At 45.2% G+C, this 21900-nt stretch overlaps 1 protein-coding gene across 1 annotated transcript in view; it reads left to right on the top strand.

Annotated features, from left to right (window-relative positions):
* The first annotated feature begins 436 nt into the window (after positions 1–436).
* The window catches only part of efnb3b (ephrin-B3b), a 72740-nt gene continuing 51276 nt past the window's right edge, over positions 437–21900 (top strand). The window contains exon 1 of the mRNA XM_063900203.1: positions 437–1564. Within this exon, the coding sequence (XP_063756273.1) occupies positions 1416–1564 (149 nt within the window). The 5' untranslated portion in view covers positions 437–1415. The remainder of the gene's footprint in view (positions 1565–21900) is intronic.

Genomic DNA, 21900 nt, shown 5'->3' with positions numbered 1-21900 from the left:
ACTGCACCTTGAGGCATATTTCATCTTTAATAAAACTCCTGTAGGGACTTATTGAAATGTCTATATCTTCTCCAGTTTTCAATTCACATGTGATGCCCATTAAATGCATTGAGGGCGCTCTCGCTCTTCCATCATGGCGTTAGTGAGCAGAGGGGGTGGGGGGTTCTACTTCTGCGTTTGAGAAAAGGAGGCAGAATAGAGTGCCAGGGAGTCCAGAGGTCCGAGTCGGGGGCCCCTGAAACTCAGAGAGGAGGAGGAGGTGCTGAAAAAGAGACTCGATACCGCCCCCCTCGAAAAAAGCCTGGAAGAATTGCGCTCCGTCAGTGCGCACTGCCTGCCAGTCGGAGGATGGGGATTTTTTTTACCCATTCATCCACGTCTCCTTTTTCCCTCCTCCTCCTTCTCTCAAACAAGCCAGTCGGTCTGTCAATGTGCTGCGAGCATTAGGGCCAGTCAAACCGGTGGGATCGTGGAGCAGAGAGACGGCTGAAGATAACGCATGCTCTGGATGAGAAGAATCCAAATGATGCGCTGCTGCAGATAGGCGTCCATTTCCAAACAGGGACTCTTATTATTTTTTTCAATCACTTCACAAGTTTCCCGTTTGCGAAATTGTGAGAGTGGAGTAGCTCTTTGGTCTGTTTCTCTCTTGGACTTATTTGGATCCTGATTTTTAAAATTAATTAATCCGTTTGCTGAAGGATTTACAACCCGTGTGTGTTTTACAAAATAAGGATTGCATTACGCACTGACTAAAACCCAGCGAGCATCAACATGTCTTTATGAGGATGGAGCTGTGGACACGAGTCGCATCTTTTCCGTTTTAAATAGCAATTGTTTGGTTTCTTTGGCTCGGATCTCAACTGTTTCCCCCTGAAAGACTGACTATTTCTTTCCCAATTCATATTTTGGAGGGTTGATCTTTGGAGAAAAACAAGGTAATGGGAGAGAAATCACACAGAGTCTGCACACAGAACAAGGGAACATTGTTCGGAAAAAGACAATTAGGGCGCACCGAGAGGCAACAGAAATAGCGCTTGGGTGGCGGTACATTTCCGAAAATTCGATTCAGTGGAGTTATATTTGAGCTCAGGAGCACTGCTTTGGAGAAAGGACTAATGAGAAATTAATGGGAAAGTCATGGGATCGGCACTGAAATAGTACGACCGTGGACGCGCAGAAAAACCGTCGTTTTTGGAGATCCTGACGCACGGATTGAACAAGTTTCCCCTGTCTGTTTTTGGTTTAATTCAGCCACATTTGGTTATATTTTGGATCCACAAGGTTGTATACAGCGGGCTTTCACTCCACACGCTGACTGCCTCTACCTGATCGGCTTGTCGTCGCACATCCATTGTTTTGAGGATCACCTTTGCTACAGCATTGCAAACAGAAACCATTTCTTTTATTTTTAAATGGGACTACAAATGCTTGGTGTCAGGGTTGAAATGGCCTGTCGACGAAGTGGGAATGGATTGGGACTCCTGCTGATATTCTTACTGGATTTACTGGGGACGACGGCCAGCAATATGGAGCCCATCTACTGGAATTCACTGAACGAAAGGTAAGAGCTCTCCATAAAATCCCACTACTCTCTTAATCTGCACGTTTCAATTTGGAAGTTTCCAGAAAGAGAGAAAAAGTGATCGAATTTTACTGTAATTGCATGTTTGAAATGTGACTTTAAGCCTTTGAATGCAATCATGACGTACAAAACACCATAAAGTTACATAATTACAATAATCCACTACTATTTTGCCACCAGAATAACACAGTTCCTTTCCGTTTTGTGCTATCTTTAAGTGTAATTAGATAACTGTATACACCTTGTGCTGACCCAGGGTGATCAGTTTCACAGCTGCTGTGAATGTGTCCCCCTCACATTGATTATAGTGGATAATCCAGCTGTGGATGGTGTAGTTGGTACAGTCCTTGTAAACTGCCGGCCTGTAGCAGCACCGTGTGGGATAATAAAGAGGTGTGATGGTGCTCTAATAGATGCTGCTGGCTGACCTTGGTGGAAGACCATAGGCCCCGACCCACAGGCCTCTCTTTACAGCAAGGTGCCCACTCATTTGCATTTCCCCCTGCCTCTGGAGAAGGTGTCAGGCATTAGCTGAGGAAATGTCATTTTAAACACCTCTCGGCGGTCTGGGCTTAACGAGCGACACTTTCACACACCTCTGCCAATTTCCCAGTGTCTGAATTGACGCCTGGTGGCAGGGAGATTTGAGGGAAGGGGGGAGTTGGAGAATAACAAGGCAGCATGTATGCAAGTGAAAGAGAGGGAATTTAAGTCAGAATACCTTTATTCGTCCCACAGAGGGACTACAAATAGCAAAAAAAAGACGCAAGCATAAAGTATTAAAGATAAAAATAGAAGTTATACAGATTTACAAAAATACACATCCAAGTGGACACCAGTAACAGTGTTTTAATGTATAAAGTAATGTGAAAGCAGCCTCAGTAAAAGTGACACTAGGCCTATTATGTGTTATACAAAAGCTACAGTATAGTTCCAATCTGAAGTGTCCTCCAACAATGCAAAATACCAAACATAATTAGGAAAGACATAAAATAGTGCCAAATATATAATGTTGCAAGGAAAGGGAAAACATATACAACACAGAAAAAGATAAACCAGGCTTAATTTCAGCAAATCCTCTGTATTTCTCATATTATTAAATAAAGGCAGCCAGATTATAAGGATTTGTGTTTTAAGGAGTATGGAGTAGCTCCCATTTCTTGAACTTTTGCCTCCATGACTCACTTAAAATGCAAAAACAACGACAAAAGCAAATGTACTCTGTAGCAGCTTACCAAACATTATCATCCCTGGCTCACACCCATGCCAGGGGCTTTTTTAAAATTTAGAGTCTAACAGGTTTTCAATGCATCCATGTGCTGCAGGCTATATGTCTTGCCCGGTTTCTCCCCTCTACAGATGTGACTGTGCGTGGGCCCCCGCTGTGGAGCCAGGCATGAAGCCCTTAATGAGGGCTTTTTGTCAGCAGTGGGTGGATTCGCCCAACAGGGAGTATAGAGTTGGACATGGGAGGGTAATTTTAAGTGAGAAGCTAACAGCTCGGGCTTTTGTGGCCTTACAGGTGATTCCACACTATTGTGTCCTAATGGAGTTTAGTGCCAGGTGGGTGTCAGGGCTTAGTGAATGGGCCTGGCTGGCAATTATAGGTGTGGTGGCTTTGACGCCAGACTCCATAGTCATCCCCACAGATTTGCTCACTCATATATTCAAAATACAAAGCCTATTGTGCGGCTTATTCACCAAGCTTACTATTCATAGTTAATCAGCTTAGTCATTCCTCCAGTTTATTTTTTTGGCCCCTTCACATACTTCCATGCACTTGTTTCTCGACATGACGAGAGCTGTGCTTTTAATTTGAGCCGCCTCAGGGCTAAATCTTCGCCCTGGGCTGAAATATGTTAAGAGCCCGTGCTTGTCCAAATAGTGCGCATCTCCCAAGGACACAGTCCAGAGCCCACACACATGTGGTCTGTACTTCTGAAATGAGGCGCAATGCAAGCAGAAGCAGTAGTGTGTATCCATCAGGTGCAGGAGCGCATGTATGGTTCACGTCCTGTCTGTGCAGCAAATGGACTGTCACATTGTTAACCTCTCGACCTCTGCTGGATGTTCTGCTTTGAAGTTTAGACCGTCCACCTGCAGCTCGCCTCCTTTCCGCCTTTTTGAGCCCTTCTCTCTTTCCTAGATTTCTCTCGTGATGCCTCCATCTCAAAGCCCTCCTTCTCTCCCGTCCTTTTTTTTTTTCTTTCTCTCCTGTCACTTCCCGTCTGTCTCTATCTATACCTCGCTCCGTCACTCCCCCCCCCTCTCTGGTGCAGTGACCAGAAGTGGCAAATTGGAAACATGTGTCACATCCAGCCACTAATTATAGCGCTACAGCAGCCTGTGACGTACCCAGAGATGTGTTGGGAGCGACAGAGGTGATGAGGGAAAGGAGAGGACCCCGGTGAATTCCTGGAATAAATAAAATATAGTATCCAAATGCTTACAAGTGCTGCATCCACCCTTTTATTGACTGCTCCATCAGTCGAAATTACTCCAACCCGCCTGAAAGAGAGGAGACGGAGGGGTGTATAAACAGAGACAGGTGCCAGGAGGTGAATGTGAAACAGAGGGAGCGGTAGAGAGACAGTCCTAACCCTAAGTAAATCAATAGCAGTTAAGTCTCAAGTGCCAATACAGGTTCTGCTTGAGGAAGAGAGAACCTGAACCAGAACGATCACCTTGGGAAGAGTCTCCCCCCGGACATACATTATCCTTATCCAGCATCTCCTATTATCGGCCTTACACAGCCGCCCTAATGAAAGATCGAATCTTGCATTACTGCTCTTCACTTTGGGGGGGCTGGTAGAAGAGTGCAGGTGACACACACACACACACACACACACACACACACACACACACACACACACACACACACACACACACACACACACACACACACACACACACACACACACACACACACACACACACACACACACACACACACAGGTTCACAGACTCTAGGTCACACTGGTGGACACACACACAAAGACTGTGAACTCAAGTGGAGTGAATGTTGGCTTTGGTGACTCTTCTGATCACAGCATATGGACTTCTGTAGTTTTTGGCTCCTTTTCAAGTTTGATTTCTGTTCTGAAGGCCAAAACCTCTCTTTCACCCCTCCCACTGCTAACAGTTCTCCCTTTTTCTTCTTCTTTTTCTCTTTCCATATTGTGTAAACGGCTGTAGATTATTGTAAACGGCTGCTGAGGGTGGGCGTCTCCTTGCTCGCCGCTCGCGGTGACTTGTAATACAACTATTCCCCCTAAGATCCACATTAAAATTTAATCCCCCCTTCCCGTTTCTCAATAATTCATTAATCGCCGGCTAATTGGCTCCGGATAAAAGACTAGCTAACTGGGCTAAGTGTTTCAACTACAAAAAAACTGAGAAAGGCTTTCCAAAAAAAAAAGAAATCACTGGAAATCTTCTTGGCGAGGGCATTCTGGGACCAAGCGCCGAGAGAGGAATGAATGTTAGTGGGTCAAACAGGGTGTCATATCAAAGGAGTAGCATTCCACTCATTTATTGATTGTTTGTATGTTTCAAACTCCACACCCGGTTTCAGCCTCGTAAGATCCACCCGTAGGTTTCCTCTTCATGAATAATGCATGAATGCACCGAGGCTTTTCTGGGCTGTGTGGATAAGTAAGCAGGAGCCTGGTAAGCCTACACGCATCCTCAGGCTAAATGATTAGAGAATATCCACCGGGCAGTTCTTTTTTATTTTGGGAGCGAGGGAAAACAAGAGAAGGAATGTAATGAAGAGAAGGAAAGAATATGAACCATATTGCCCAAGCTGCCTGTTAAAACAAGCAGGCAAAGCCACCCCCTCCTCCCTATAGCTCCCTTTCTGTTTCTACCTCCCCTTTCTCTTGGTGAAAAAGAGGAGTGTGTGTAAGTTTACGAGCTGAGAGCAACAGGAGCTGTGAAGAGAGTTTTGAGCTGATGTTGCAGAATGGAAATGCCAGGGGAAAGGCAGCCAATCCTGCCACAGGCTGGAATCCTTCTTCTTTATTTCGTGCTTTCTTTGGGCATTGCAGATGGACACACAGGTATGCAGTCAGTGTGTGACATTACAGATCTATTGCAGTTGCATGTTCTCAACAGATGCCATTAAAAAAGACTCATGGGGCTTGACCTCCCCTCCCTATGTCAGACACTGTAAAAAGTGTGTGGTCCTTTGTTGCAAGTGAGCATTGAACACGCACAACGAGACGATAAACACAGGAGGGCAGATGTGCGCACACACTCACGGGAAAGGTGAGGAAATTGGCAGGCGTCACTGACTGTTGTTCCACTCGGAATTCATTCATTATTTTATCACTCGATTATAAGTTTATTTGGCAGGGCCAGCGCACATTCATCAACATCATAACAGCCATAAAGCGCCGCTGTAAATATGCTGGGGTTAGCTAAAGAACTAATTTACTCCCCCAGTCCCCGAGGCTTTAGAAATGACTTTGGGATTTTGGTAATTGTTAAAAGTGCTGATGATTAGGATGAAGGAGATTAAAAGCGTGTGGCTGGCGGAGCTGGTTCACAGCATTGGAACACATGCACAAACAAGCAACTCTCTTCCCCTGGAAACATGTACACCCACACATTTGACAATGGTCGTAGTGGGAACAGTAATCCGGGCCCCGGGTCTGAAGGGGTCACATGTGACCCAGCATCCCTGGGCAGATTGCCCTGGGTGGCTGAACCCAGAGCCCCTTAGCCAAGCCAGACTACACACACACACACACACACACACACACACACACACACACACACACACACACACACACACACACACACACACACACACACACACACACACACACACACACACACACACACACACACACACACACACACACACAGGCCTCTCATTAGCTTGCTTCACAGCACACCCCTGCCTAAGAAGGATCATCCAATCCTCCTGGCAGCATTTGGACTAGGCCAGGTCAATCCTCCTCCCTAGGGTGACGCAGGGTAACGGACTGGGTGTGTGTGTGTGTGTGTGTGTGTGTGTGTGTGTGTGTGTGTGTGTGTGTGTGTGTGTGTGTGTGTGTGTGTGTGTGTGTGTGTGTGTGTGTGTGTGTGTGTGTGTGTGTGTGTGTGTGTGTGTGTGTGTGTGTGTGTGTGTGTGTGTGTGTGTGTGTGTGTGTGTGTGTGTGTGTGTGTTTGCAATGTAGAAGCAACCTCTGTTATGCTGCTCATCAACTCCTCTATCCTTTCTTTTACTTGTGTTCCGGTGTCGTAGCTTTTCCCCTCAGCCCTTTCTCCTTCCTCCCCCTCCTCCTCCTCTTCCTCCCTCCCTTCTCTCCTTGCCCTTCAGTTTTGTTTTGGCTCAGCATCACGAGACTCCCAGCTCTGCACATCTCCACAACATTGGGTTGGGCAGCTACTGTGGCTTCGGCATCATTCCAGATAAGCAGGATAGCAGCGAGAGAGAGTTGACGCTCTTGTCATTTTGTGCGTGTGTGTGTGTAGATTTTGGTTTGTGACAGATGATGTGCTGGTATGTGTGTGTTTGTGCCATGAATACTAAGTTCTGGGGAATGAACTCCGAGCTCTAAGCCATTTTGATGTTTGCCATGTGCACTTGCACTGCATAAAATCTTTTTTTTTTGCGTCTGTAATGAAGTCGTAAAGCTGTATTTTCTAGCCAAAATCTGCCTTTGTAATAAGATTTTCCAAACTGTTTCTAATAAAATCAGTTTTTTAAGCATTCAAGCAGGATTTCAGGCCGGCAAGCTGTATTATGTTGACTTTCAGAACACTAACACCTAATTTTGGAAAGTTCTTGAAGAAAGTTGATTTCCAATGGAAAATAAGTGAGCGTTTTAGCAGATTTCGTATTATTCTTAAAGTGCTTTTGGGACTCTAAGGCCCCTTTTCCACCAAACCGGATCAGGTTCAAGATCCGATCTTTTGCTTTTCTGGCGCTTTTCTGGTTCTAGCCTGTAGCACCCCTTGTGTTTCCACTGCTCAGAGGCCGAGTGGAGCTCAAGTGGAGCTGCGTCATTGCGTCATCGTTTGTGTCATGACGTAACCGTGATTCGTATTCACTGTCTGACTGTCACACGAGCAGCTGCTGCATACCCCCCCTCCCCATAAGTTAATGTGTTTCAGTCTGAACTGACGCTGTTTGGCATCACAGCGCTGTTATGAAATTGTCTCTGGCATTAAACAGGTGATGTTAGCATAGCAAAGTGAGGCTACTCTGACTATCTTCACTACTTTGCTATCCTATTGTGGCATAAGCCGTTTCTACTGGCATATTTTACCGGTGTAGTTTTCATTATGATTTTACTTCTGATGGCCACCTGTGTAGCCCATGTATTGATTCTATCCGATAGCTGCAATATGAAAAAAACAACCGGAAAACGTCTGCCTGCTCTTCCCAATGATCCATAAGTGAACGGATGGTGATTAAAGTAAGGTAGAAATAAACAGAATCACACTGAGCCTGTTTAGTGTTGCCTGACTTTATGAAGTGTGTGTTTTATAAGTGTGTGGTCGCGTTATTGTCACTTTGCTCAGCGCTACTGCTTGTTACTACTTGTACTCGCCATGAACTTTTCTTGTGCAGGTTAATCTCCCCCCTTGAAGTCAGCATGACGTATTGGTTCATATTGGATCTTGGATCTTGCCGGGCAGTCAAGTGGGGCCAGAAAGATCCGGTTTTCGGCGCTTAAAGCCGGCGCCGCTGCGGTGGAAACACGAAAAACCAGATCTTTATCGGCTCCAGCTCCGGGTTGGTGGAAAAGCGGCATTATAAGACTTAGATGGCTTGTTATGACCATAGGCGCCGATACCGTGGGTGCTTCGGGGCCCGAGCACCCACGGAGATTGCCGAGCACCCACGGAGATTTAACCGCACACACGGAGATTGTCGAGGGTCGGGCTTTAAACTTTTTAGAGCACCCACCGGCAGAAACATAAATCGGCGCCTATGGTTATGACAGGGAGTTCTTCAACACTCCCTGTCACTCACTGTGTGTTGTCTTTTCACTCCTGCTCTTCACTGAATCAACATCAAGGTGGAGTCTTATTTGCATAAACCGACACATGGTTATCCAGAACTTGTAAAATGCAAAACCAAAGACGAATCTTTGTTCCTCTTATCTTTCACTTCACGTCCCCTGTAGCCCGAGTTCATTACAGTTTGAGCCTCTGTGTCCCGTCACTTCCATCAGCACTGAAACTCCATCACTCTGCTCTTTCACCGTCTGCCAAAAGACGTGCACACGGCGCTTTGATTGAAAACCGGACCAAAATAGTTTTCCTGAATGTTAAAGAGAAAGGAGAGTGTGTCTACACAAGAGAGACAAATGAGCGCGTTTGCTGTCGGGACGGCTGGTTCTCGTCACGGCTGAGGTTTTGGCAAACATCGTCGACCGATATGAGCGAGAGGGCAGAAAGAGAAGGAGTGGGTGTTGTCTGGGTGAGATGAGGGAGAGATAGGGGAGAGCAGGGTCAGAGGAGGAAACAAAATAAAGCATGAAGGACGGAGATGTAAGTTAGGAGTGAGAAGGATTGTTAGGGCAGTGCGGCTAGTTTGACAGTACTGACGTGACACAGCCCAGACAGGGAGGGTGACTGATGATCCATAGGTCACCACCATGACTAGCTGCTTCCTGCTCACATACAACCAAGCTGGCCCCTCATTCCTCATTACTGACACGTCCCATAATATTTATCCCTGTGAAGTCCAGCGTGAAACCTGGTAAGCTTTAAAGGAATTCAATTCAGAGTTTTTGGGCAGAATGAGCCCTTTGATCAACTTAGCGTGGAGCGATTAAGAGACTGCCAGCTGTTTCCCCCTCTCTCTATTTACTACAGTTCCTATGATAAGATTAGATGATGCAAACACACACTGCTCAAACTTCATACACAGTTTGCAGGACCAACAGAGGCAGAAATTATGCTAAATTCCTCGTAACAGAACTATGTGTTGATGGCCTTAATTTGCCAAAAGCGAAATCAATTCCGTAAAAAAAAAGCAAAGCTCTACAATTCCACTGTATGATCAATATTTGAAGTCCTCTGCTCTACAGTAAAAAGTGCTTTCTATGGATTGGAAACCCGACGTTTCATATCATAAAAGAGAATGCTATGTTGTGTGTACGTCAAATGGTAAAGCATTACACTTCAGTATTTCTGAGACGGTCTGATTCCTTCATTCTGCTCTTTCATCCTACAGTCAAATGGTGTCTCCAGGATGTTTTCATTTGATTGTATTCCATTGTAGCGGAGGTAGAACACAATCTTGCAAAGTCATAGTGGGAATAACAATAATACTGTGAAATGGACCTAGAAAAGTCAGGCATACAGCCTGTTAGCTGCTATTGTAAATGATAAAGTGGCTACAGGTGGCGTTTGCCTTTCAAATATCCCATTTTACATTTATATTTTTGGCATAAGAAGCTGTCATCCAGAGATTTACTAAAAAAAACACACAGCTTTAAGCAGACATGAATCATCCCGCCTGCAAAGCGCCCGGTAACAAAGCAAAGCAACTATTCACGGCTCAGCTACAAAACGTTCACTGCTTTTATTTGTATCGGGGGTGGTTAAAGGGGGGGGGGGGGGTGCATCCTCTGGGTGTTGCAGGAGATGTTGGGTCTCTTGTGTGGGAGATGTGGAGACCTGTTACTCCAAAGCATCTTAGCGTAAAGATAATCTTTACCCATTGACTTACAATTGGTCCGTGATGATCTTCCCGCTAAGAGGCTTTGGTAGAAAACCTTGTCCTGCACGGCCCCTGCTGTTATAACGACCAATCATCTTGAAGCTTACTAATAAGCAAACTGATTTATTAACCCTATACCAGCACAGGCCTACTTCACCTCAGATCTTTTTGTAATATTCTCCTACACCAACGCCCAGCACCTTGATTCTTTTTACAGATTTCACGCTTTCTTCTCCGTGTGTGTGTGTGTGTGTGTGTGTGTGTGTGTGTGTGTGTGTGTGTGTGTGTGTGTGTGTGTGTGTGTGTGTGTGTGTGTGTGTGTGTGTGTGTGTGTGTGTGTGTGTGTGTGTGTGTGTGTGTGTGTGTGTGTGTGTGTGTGTGTGTGTGTGTGTGTGTGTGTGTGTGCAACATATGCATAGTTCTAATTAGGAGGTAAAATACCGTACAGTGAGCGCAGTCCATCTGGCATTGGCATTAGCCCATCGTTGTTGCAGTCTATTGGGAAACTGACCTTGGCTAGCTGCGTGGGGGGAAAAAATCCTGCTCCATTTTCTGGGTTCTGCATTGAATACAATTTAAGTAGGATTGGCGTTTTACAGAATGCACGATTAAGATGGAAATGTAAGATAAAAATGATTTCTTCAGTTTCGCATGCTGAACTTTTTGGTTTAATGTAGGGTAGATTAGCTGTTACATAAAGTTGTGTAGGGGGTTGAATACTGAGATGGCACTTGGTAAGTGTAGCTGTTTTGAATTGATTTTAGATTTTAAAAAGGTTGATCACAGGAATCTTTCATCTTAAACTTTCCAGTTTGTGTGTGTTTTAGTTGAAACATTCAGCTATGTGCTTTCTGTCTGAGGTGGTGATTCTACTCCTATGTCTTTGCTTTCAGTATGGAGCTGAAGACAGGCGGCAATTAGCTTAGCTTAGCATAAAGACTTGATGATAAGAAAGACCACCCAACTTCCTGATTTATTATGTAGTCATTTCCTTTAAGTTCAAGGTCTGAATTACTACTTTCAAGATGTCATGATGGCCTTTTTTGTAAATGATGGTCTCATTTAGAGCTAAATAAACGGTAATGCAGAGTGCTTCTGGGCGTGAATGCCCTGCTAATGGCGTGTTGCGACCACACTGCTGTCTGTGTTCTTGTCTAAGAAGTTTAACCTATTCACGTTGTTTCCACCTTTTGTTTTTCCATTTTTAGTCACCTAAAATGTCTTGTTCAGCACAAACCAATGGGTGACGTCACTTGTCTACTCCTCTTCTTGTTATGCTAAGCTAAGCTAATTGCAGCCTGTCCCTATTTACATAGCCCACACTTATAAGTACATACTGAAGCAAATTTCAGATTTTAAAATTTTAATGTGATGTTAGTCTCTCTTTGGCATCATTTGGGCTACATTGTTCTCTTTAGACTGGGAAAATCCTGCCTCATGGGTTTATTAATCTCTTTCAAACCCCTAAATGCATGATTGTCGAATTCAAAAAAGGGCTGCTTCTCCCATAATTTGCCCATTAAAGTATTTTAACCTGACGAGATGATTTAAGGCCAAGCATGAAGGTAAGGTAAACTAGCTGAATGCTTCCAAGTGGTCGTATTTTGCAGGACGTGGAGTGCAGCGCTGTGCTTTGTTGTCCGGGACAAGTAACTCTAACAAGATCCATCTTGTATAGAAAGAGCGGTGAAGCGGATTGTTGCTCCCTCCACATGCCATCATCTGATACCCCGGCGCTGGCTATAATACACGACTCAGTGCGCGATTTGCGACAGAGCTGCTTTTTAGCCATTTTGCCCTCTTTTCCTCTCTCTCTTGCCTTTGTCCTCATGTCTTGCAACCAGCGTTAACACACAGCCATGCATGCATGCACACAGTGAAGGGGCTTGTATACACACACAGACTCATGCATGCTCAGATGAAAAATGTTATTGCTCTCAGTTCTGGCAAAAGTCCAAGTGGAGGGGTTGAGTTTCTTCGGGGGTACACCCCCCCCCCCCCACCCCCTCTCCGTCAGTAGCATATCCCTCACTTCTTCCTTCCTTCCTTCCTGCCTTCCTTCCTTCCTTCACTTCGTCCTCCTCCCTCGGCTCCCTGTGAACAAAAGAGCCCCCCCCCTCCTCCTAACGATTCCACTGAAAGCCCTCACACACACTCAGCTTCGTACTCTCCCACACGCACTCTTACCCCTCGCAGTCTGTAAAACCAGTCCACTTCTCCTCACTAATCCCCCCTTCATTTCTTTTGTCTTTTCTTTCAATTTCTCCGTGCCTCACCAGCAGTGTACATTTCCTTCTCTGCGTATCCAAGCTGTTATCATGTTACAGCTAGTTGGCAGACTGTTAAATGTATTCCCCTTTCTCTTAAAAAACTGCTTTCATCTCTCTCTCTTCTTCTTCTCCTTTCTCCCCACTCTGGTTCCTTTTTGTTTCTCTTCTTCACGGTGGGTGGTTTTTGATGTGCAGTCTCTGTTTCTCCTCAGTCGCTCATCACTGTCCAGCAGTAAATAGGACCTCTGTAGTGAAGACAGGATGAATAATCATGATTGCCTATCACTGCGGTGTCAAAGTAATTTGGGAGTGATTGTGAGCCAGGACTAGGCCTACACACACACTGACACACACACCTACATGCATGAGCAGATGTACCACTCCCTCCAAACTCTCTGGAAATCAGGAAGCCATTCCCTCATTAGATATCCCGTCCTCTAACCTCCCTTCCGAAAAATTTTTCGTCTTACTCTTTATCAATCTTGCTCTGCATCAGAGTGCAGCTGTATTGCAAGTCCCCAGACACAGAAGGGGGAAAAAACAGATGGAGCACCCTCCTTTCTTCCTTTCTTTTCATCCTTTCTTCCCTCTTTCCCTACTTCCCCACAAAGAAAATCTAGCCAGAAGAATGCTGGTGCAGAGGGGGAGAAAGGGGGAGATGGGACAAAAGCCCTCCTTTTCTCTCTCTTGTGTTCTTTGGTTTTTCACTTGATGGATGGGTGGCAGTGGCTGTGGGTCACTGTGCCGAACATGTGCAGCCCTCCACCGTGTGTGTGTGTGTGTGTGTGTGTGTGTGTGTGTGTGTGTGTGTGTGTGTGTGTGTGTGTGTGTGTGTGGTGTGTGTGTGTGTGTGTGTGTGTGTGTGTGTGTGTGTGTGTGTGTGTGTGTGTGTGTGTGTGTGTGTGATGCATATTTCCAAAAAAAGCTCTGGCTGCACGGCTTTTTGGAAAGTACGCCTGCGTGTCCTCGCGAGCTAACACACACAGCTGCTGTGGTATTTGTGTTTGGTACCATTTTGTGTGTTTCAGTTAAGCCACCGGTCCCAGTTAGGCCTGGCCCATCTGGAATCTTAGTCCTGGGTGGCCGTTATATTTGTGTGTGGTGTGTGTACACAGCTGAGCATGGCAACACGTCCAGTCTCACTCTGGCACTTTGAAAAAATCATCATATTATCTGATTTCTCCAACCTTTAAACAACTGCTTCTGAGCGGCCAAATAAAGCCACTATCATGCTAAGTGTTTTAAATTACCTGTATTCTTTTTTAGGTTATCTCCTTTTAATCAAAACCTTTGTTTTCTCCTTATGTTTCCTCTTAAATTTAATCACTCTTGTGACGGGCGAGCTAACTCTATTATGGTGGTACTTAGCTAGAACAAAAGAATTCACTCAAGGTCTTGTTTAAGTGCTTCTGTACCCTCGCCGTGCCCTTGCTTTCTGAATAGAGTTTTTATGTGTGTGTGCGCATCTGTGAGTGTGTGGATGTCAGGCATGCGTCATGCGTGGGTGCGTGCACTTGTGTACATGGCCTGCGTGGGTTTGTGTACACTCCCCCTGCTGCTTTCCACTCCCCCCCTCCCCCCTTCAATCCACCGCCGCATTAAGCATTATTTGCAAAAGCACACAACAATGTGAGACAAAGCAAGGTTTCTGGACGAGCATGAAAAAAGAGCGTGAAAACAACAGAAACTGGCCTGTACCACTTGACCCCATCGAGGAGGGGGGGTGGTGATGAGGTGGTGTGTGTGTGTGTGGGGTGGGGTGGAGTTGTAAGCCAGGGGAGATATAATCCCTCCAGCCAGAGCGGCCTCCGTGTGCTCGGGCTCTAACGCGGCGTGCTGGGCTGTCAATCACTCAACAAAGCTGTCTGTAAGGGGATTATGAACCCGCGGACCCTCCCTCCTCTCCCTCACCCGTCTCTTCCTCTCCTCCCATTGCCTTTTCCCCTTCTCTTCTTCTGCCCGTTCATTTTTCCCCTTCTGTCTCCCAGGCCACCTCTTTGCTTCTCCCTCTGTGTTCCACCTTCAAGCGCGCCTGTCGCTCCCCTTGTCCACTGACCCCCCCCCCACAACAAAGTGCCCAACACACATTTTGCTTCGCTTTCTGAAGCTTAGTTTATCTCCAGCTCTACATCCGTCCTCCGTAAGCCCTGTTTCTCCCTCTCCAAAGCCGGCACCGGTCTTTCTCTATCTCTCTGTCCCACCCGTACATTATGCTCCTCACCTAGACAAGAGACAGGTGTGTGTGTGTGTGTGTGTGTGTGTGTGTGTGATTTTGGAGGTGACAGGTGTCCTATACTCCAACTGAAGAAACCATCCCTGCACCTACACAAAAAAACAATTAGAAAACAAATGTAAATCAGCTGATTGTCATTCTTAAAGACACATTTGACACCAAACCTAACTGTTTGGGCATGCAGTCCTTGATACACACCACATTTTTTAAACTTTCTGCCCTTTTTGTGGCCTTTCCACCCATTAAAAACACACGAGCTGTCGCCTGGCTAAATGTCACCTCTCCTATAAATGTGACGAGTGGCTTGGCGTCCTATCTTATCTCTCCATCCTCACCCATGCTGTTTCTTAAAACCCAACCACCGACTCCTGCAGGTGGTGACAGAAGCCCCTCCTCCAGAGGTCACCCTCCATTAATTCCCTGTTCCTACGCAGCAACTATCTCTCCTCACATCTGTCTGTTAAGTGTCTGTTTAGTTTAAACGTCTATCAACAAGCTTTCACTCCTCGCCTGCTTTAACCGGTTCACCCACCCGTGGTCACGCTTTATCTCCCACTGTCTGCTGTTGTTTTTACTTCACTCTCAGTTTTGAATGCTCTCTGGCTTTTGCCGTTTGACTTTCACCGATAATCTGACCAGTTTGGCCAGTAGGTCACATTAACTGGTTAATCTGCTCCAAGCCTATGGATTGACTCGCTGCTATAATCCAACAACCAGCCCTGCATCAGAAAAGATTTGTGCAGCTTCACAGCAACTTTTAATTAAAGTTGTGTTTAAAATCAGTTTCCTCTAAAGTATTTGGCAAAAAAAAACCACACTTATAAAAGTTGTTTTTTTAGTTTATTAGGTGTTTAAAGATGTTCTCCACATCTTGGCAAAGCAATTTCATTTTATGACTTTAATAACTGCTTCACAGACAATATTTCATTCTTCTGACATCATTTCAAATCTAATTTCAATGTATCCAACATTTGTTTTTCATGGATTCTTGTTAACAATAATAACCCTCAGGGAGACTGACGCAAAGAGACTCCAATTAAGAAAAAAAAATCACTGATGGAGAGATTTAACAACCATTCATTTCAGCATTAAGGAAGCGAGATCCGACAAAAGTGAGGGAGATGGAAGACAAGGGGGAGTGGGGGACTTAATGTGGGTGACAGGGTTGTTATCTAGCAGGCGGCTGAGGGTTTTAACAGCTGTATTATCTTGTGTATCTTATATTGGATTAAGCTTCATTCTCTTGCACGCGCCGCACTCTGATTGACGCTCTGATTAAAGACATCCACTGGCAGAGACAGGAAGAGGGGGAGGCAAATGAGAAAGAGGGGTGCAGAAGGGATGGTGGGGAGAATAGTGTAAGGAGCTGTGCTTGAACTGGGCTAGTACTCACTACTCATCAGCTAGAACTACCACATGCATGGATGTAAGCGTAGGGCTTTTTTGATCAAGTTTTAAGTAGTATTTAAACAGTTCTTGTACATGTGCGAGTATTCTTCCTCCTTTTAGACCATGACGAGGCAGGGAGAAAACTCACCTTGATGACATGCACTGAAAAAACTATATATAATACATTTAATTAAAGTCAACATTTTAGTTTTTTGAGTATTTGTGCAAAGCCTGTTGACTGCAACTCAACGACTCGCTGTGTTTCTGCTTGATCCCAATCCAAATCGTGTTGAAAATGTCCCAGTCATGTTGCGTAGAGTTCGTTCTATACTGAAGCAAATTCGAGAACAAACACACTGCATGTCTGCCTCTCAATAGAAGTCTCCCACTGGTGTAAAACTTTTAATGTGAAGCAGCAGCAGCAGCACCCTTTGGCGCAATTAAAGTAGGCTTACCTGAGCCTGTGGAAAAAGGAAAAGCAATATAAGCCAAAATAGGCTTGTTTCCTGTTAAAAACAACCCAGGAGAGGTGAAAGGGGAGAGGTGAGAGCAGGTACAATATCAGCTCTGGTTCAGTCAAAAATCTGTTGGATAAGCATCTGTAAAATCCTCAAAGAACAGCACTATTGGTGCACATAAAGTTGACTCGTGTTTTGTTTTAAGAATTAGTACATTTGTGCATAATTTGTGCCTGAAAATGCACGAGAATGCTTTCACCAGTTCAAAAAGGCGAGAAATATCGGGAGGGTTGAATACAAAAAGAAGAAAGGTAAAATATGACAATGTGTCAAACCTCTTATTAGAAACTGTGAGTGTGATCTATTTGGTCTCCTCTCACACCTCCGCACGCCACCTTCTCCCTCACGTCTAACCCACTCTCCCCGCCTTCCTCTCCAATCTTCTCAGAAACTCTCACCCTCTCCGCTCTCCCTTTGTCGCTCTTGTATCCATCTCCCGCTACTTCTCACCCTTTCTCTCGTTTTTCATACCCTGCAGTCTCTCACCAGCAAAGAACTTCTCATGCTCAGTTTGGTGTGCAGCCTGTCAAGCTCGCTTTGAATACACACACACACACACACACACACACACACACACACACACACACACACACACACACACACACACACACACACACACACACACACACACACACACACTTGCACTCGCACTCGCACAGCATACACTCCTATAACTCTAGCATACAGCCAAGGGAATAATAGAATCAAGGAATACTCCGAGATAAAGCAGAGGAGGGGGGCAAATAAAAGGATAAAGCAGACTGAGAGGGATAGAGCGCTTCATATTATTAATTTAGCTGGAGAAAGAGAAAGAGAGGGAATTTCTTTCAATCCCCCCCTCCTAAACCGCTGCTTTCATACAATGGAGAGATTGGAGCAGGAAGGAGGGGGGGAACAGAGAGGTAGAGATTATCCATCCCTCTGTATAAACCACCGATTTAACTGTTTCATATCACCGGTCCTGCTTTTATTCTGCCGTCATCATGCCTCTCCATCTGATTTCTATCTTTTCTTTCGCCATCTTTCGGTTGCTTTTCATTGTCTCCCCCTTCATCTCCATCCTTCCATCCCTCCCGTTGTTACTCCATCTACCTCTCTGTGGGCTCTTTCCCTAATCCCCCTACAAAATTTCTTCCAGACCTATAGACTAGAATAAACCTGCGCACACCCAGCCAAGATTTCTTCCTGTTTCCAGACACACACACACACACACACACACACACACACACACACACACACACACACACACACACACACACACACACACACACACACACACACACACACACACACACACACACACACACACACACATACAGCTCTTTGTGTGCACTATATGCATGCGTCACATGCCAGTGTATGATTTCGCTGCGCGGTTGAGCGTGTATGTTCGCAGTTGGCAGCCCACTTGCCTGTCGATTTTGGCAGAATATCTCCTCATCTGGCATGGGAAGAAAGGAGGGCATCCCATAGTGGGGGGATTACACCGATTTACACACACACACGCACACATTTATTGGCATATATTTGCACATTAAGAAATGTAAAACACAAGCCACACACACACAACCTTATTTGGGGTTGCTAGATCATTCAGTCCTTTCGAGAAAATGTAAAGGAAGTGCACATCACTCCTTGGGGCTGGAGAAAGACTATATATATCCAAATTCTGTGGAAAGAAATCTAGTTGTTCCCATAAACTGTCTCTGCAGGATGGGTCGGGTGGTTTTTGAAGCAGCTCCCTACACAACAAGAAGTGAAATGCCAATGGAATGCATTTCTGTAATGGGCCTGCTGCAGTGCAGCAGCTACAAGCTCTGTGAGGAAATAGTCTCCAGTAGGCTGTTACTGTAAAGTGTTTCTTTGTCTCTGAAGAGAGATCGGGGGGCTGGTGGGGGGGGGGGTAGAGGAGGGGATAGGAGGGCAGAGCCAGACCCGGCCCTTTTGTATAAACCTGATTGATAGGTGAGTCTGACCTTTAGCACCTTTTGAGAAATCCAACAAGTCATTCTCTCACCTTATATTTAGTCCCCTCTGTATCTGCCTCACACACACACACACACACACACACACACACACACACACACACACACACACACACACACACACACACACACACACACACACACACACACACACACACACACACACACACACAGCAGGCGCTGGATGGAAACTTAATTCTGCCTTTTCTTTCTCTCCTTTTCAAAAACCCTCCCAATTACAGCCACTCCATTTTCCACCTCCCTTCCTCCTCTCCTTTCTTAACGAGCAATCTCGTTAATGTCAAAGCGTTTCTTTCCCTCCCTCTCTCTCTCATTCTTCCTCTCTTTCAGGCTTTTGGCCCACAGAGAGAAAGGGAGAGGGAGAGATATGAAGAAGTAGAGATATAGAAATCAGAGCTCAGCTGAAAAGAACAAGTGCTGGATGAAAGGGGTATAGGAAAGGCAGGCAGGGTGTGGGCAGAGAGAAGCCTCCGCAAATAATGGCCGGACAAGAGTTTGAGATTACTGCCCCGGTTTCAGGGGGGACGTAATTATATGCTGCACAGGCTGTCAGTAAGAATGAGATGTAGGGGCCTGTATTTAGTGATGCACCACCGAGAGATTGTTGAGGCGAGGGCGATGACTAAATCCTCGTCCAGACCTGTGTGTGTATGACGAGTAATGTTAAGCCATTGAAAGCTGTAAATTATTCAGAGGCTCCATGCGTGGAAACATTATAATTCCATGTATGAGTGTGAATTACCCTCCGTTTTACCCCCAGGCACATATCTCACTCTAGCCCAAGGCCTCATGGGAGATTAAAGGCAGTAAATACGATGGACGCTGGACCAGCATATAAACCACACGGAGCGGCCAGATATCCCCGCAGGACGTGGCACCTCCACTGTACCCAGAATGCAGCCGCTTTGAATCCATCTCACTGCTTGTTATCTCAGTCTGCTCCCAAGCGTCCTGCATGCTCTAACCAATAAGAAATGACCAAATTAAAATCAGGCCCTTCTTGTGATTGGTGTCAGGCGGTCAAAGCCAGCACTTCCCTCTGAGTTAAGGCTGGTGTTTCCAATTCATCCAGTTCAATTACCGCAGTGTCTACACACCGGGAGGTTATTTACCGTCTGTCCCTCTCCTCACATTTTCCTTGCTTGGGCTCCTTGGCAATGAAAGCTTTGGAGTTGTTTTATCTATTATCGGCTATATCAGAAATCGCAAATTGTTATGAATATCTTTAGAAGTATCCATTTTTTACAAACTAATATGCATCCCATTGAATAAATGTATTTATTGCTACCTTTTCATGTTAATTGATTTGCACAAGTGTGTGTTTGATAGAGCAAGCAGCCCATGCTAGGCAGCCAGGGACATGTTAATGCTAATGGTTTACAATAGTGTGTCAAGCTAGCTGGTAAAATAATGATACACAGCTTATTTCAGATAAGCTGTATTTATAGTCGTCTCTTGTCTCCTGACTCTTTGTGAAGCATTTAATACACCAGCAGGGAGGCACATTTTTTTATTTTTAAATGCAGGACACAGCAACTTCCTCTGTTTGGGACCTCCCTGTTAAGGAAATGGGTATAAATATCTTTAGAAGCATCTATTTTTTTCAAACTAATATGCATCACATTGAATAAGTGGATGTATTGCTACCTTTTCATGTTCATTGATTGATTTGTGTGTGTGTGTGTGTGTGTGTGTGTGTGTGTGTGTGTGTGTGTGTGTGTGTGTGTGTGTGTGTGTGAGCCTGAGAGCAAGCAGTCCATGCTAGGCAGCCAGGTACATGCTAATGGTTTACAATAGCGCGTCAAGCTAGCCGGGAAAGTAATCATACACAGTTATTTCAGGGATAAGCTGTATTCATAGAGTTGTTGTCTCATGACTCTTTTGTGAAGCATTTCGTACACCAGCAGGGCAGGCTTACTTAAAAAAAAGTGCAGAACGCAGCAACTTTCTCTCTTTTGGACCCTACAGCTCTCCGTTCCCTCAAGAGTCGGCTCGATTTAAAGCTATTTCTCTAAAGGTCATTGGCGAAAGCTCAAAACAAAGTTGAACTCCACATGAGAACTCACATGATTTCCTTCACACACAGCAGTGACATTTGACATTTTTTTCTCGCAATGCTGGTGTCATTGAGCCCTTGTGCATTCAATTTTACAGCAGTATGCTTATAAATTATACTGTAATTTTGTAATGCTAGTACTACTGTTTTCACCTGCATAGTGACATACAGTTTTATGGCCATACATTAGGAGTAAGTACATTCCTAAGCAAACCATTAATTTATGTTGACACGACAACAAGAGCAAATAATGGGACTAAAGATGTGAGTTACAACACGAGACATTGATCATACACTGGTATTCGCTGAACGTTCCTTTAATCTTCAGATGCTGGTTAGTTCTTAACTATATTCTTGCAAGTGCGCTTCCTCCTCGCAGCTGACAGGAAGTGAAGTTTTGGAGAGGTTGGAATCTTGGTGTGTGTGTGTGGGGGGGGGGTGGTAGAGTGTTGGGTGTGAGTGGGAGGTGAACTAACATGCAGCATTAGTTCTGCTTGAGCTGATGTGTTAATTAGCCAGCCGGGTGCATAGATAATTAATGAGAATCATGATTAATGACTGTACAGTATGCATGGCTAAGGCGGAACGCAACCCACTGATAAGGCGGAAGGAGGAGGCGGAGGATCGCCGGCTATTCACCCTCCGCTGAGTGCCCGCCGCATGTGTGTCTGTTCAACATGTTTGCCTGTGAGTGTTTGCACATGTGAGTTTGTGTATCTGACCGGTGTGTGTGTTGCCAGGAGTGGGCGTTGATGCCAGTATGAGTTAGCAGGTCTGGCAATGGGTAGGCCTAATAACAGACTTCAGCAGGTCAGGGGGGCATTTAACACTTCTAAACACAGTGGCAGCGCTGCCCACTGATGCCAGATCAGAAGGAGGACCTCACACACAGATCAGCTGTGGAGAGACCTCCAAACTGATCTATTGTTGGTTAGCATTCTTTCTGAGGTTTCATTGTTTCTTTCAATCTGCAAACAATCTCCTTATCAAGGCTGATTTCTTTTAAACATAAAAATCTCTGGCAGTACAGCAAACATTTTTCAAGTGTCATCAAAACAGTTTTCTTGATTGTTGGGCAGCAACCTTTATTGTCTTTAAACTTTTTTTTAAAAGATAAATTCGACTGAAACCTGGTTTGAATATTGTAGTTTTTA

Source organism: Eleginops maclovinus, chromosome 14 (genome assembly GCF_036324505.1).
Source record: "Eleginops maclovinus isolate JMC-PN-2008 ecotype Puerto Natales chromosome 14, JC_Emac_rtc_rv5, whole genome shotgun sequence".
NCBI lineage: Eukaryota > Metazoa > Chordata > Actinopteri > Perciformes > Eleginopidae > Eleginops > Eleginops maclovinus.
The sequence above is the reverse complement of the archived record's forward strand: the minus strand, read 5'-3'. Positions and strand labels throughout refer to the sequence as shown.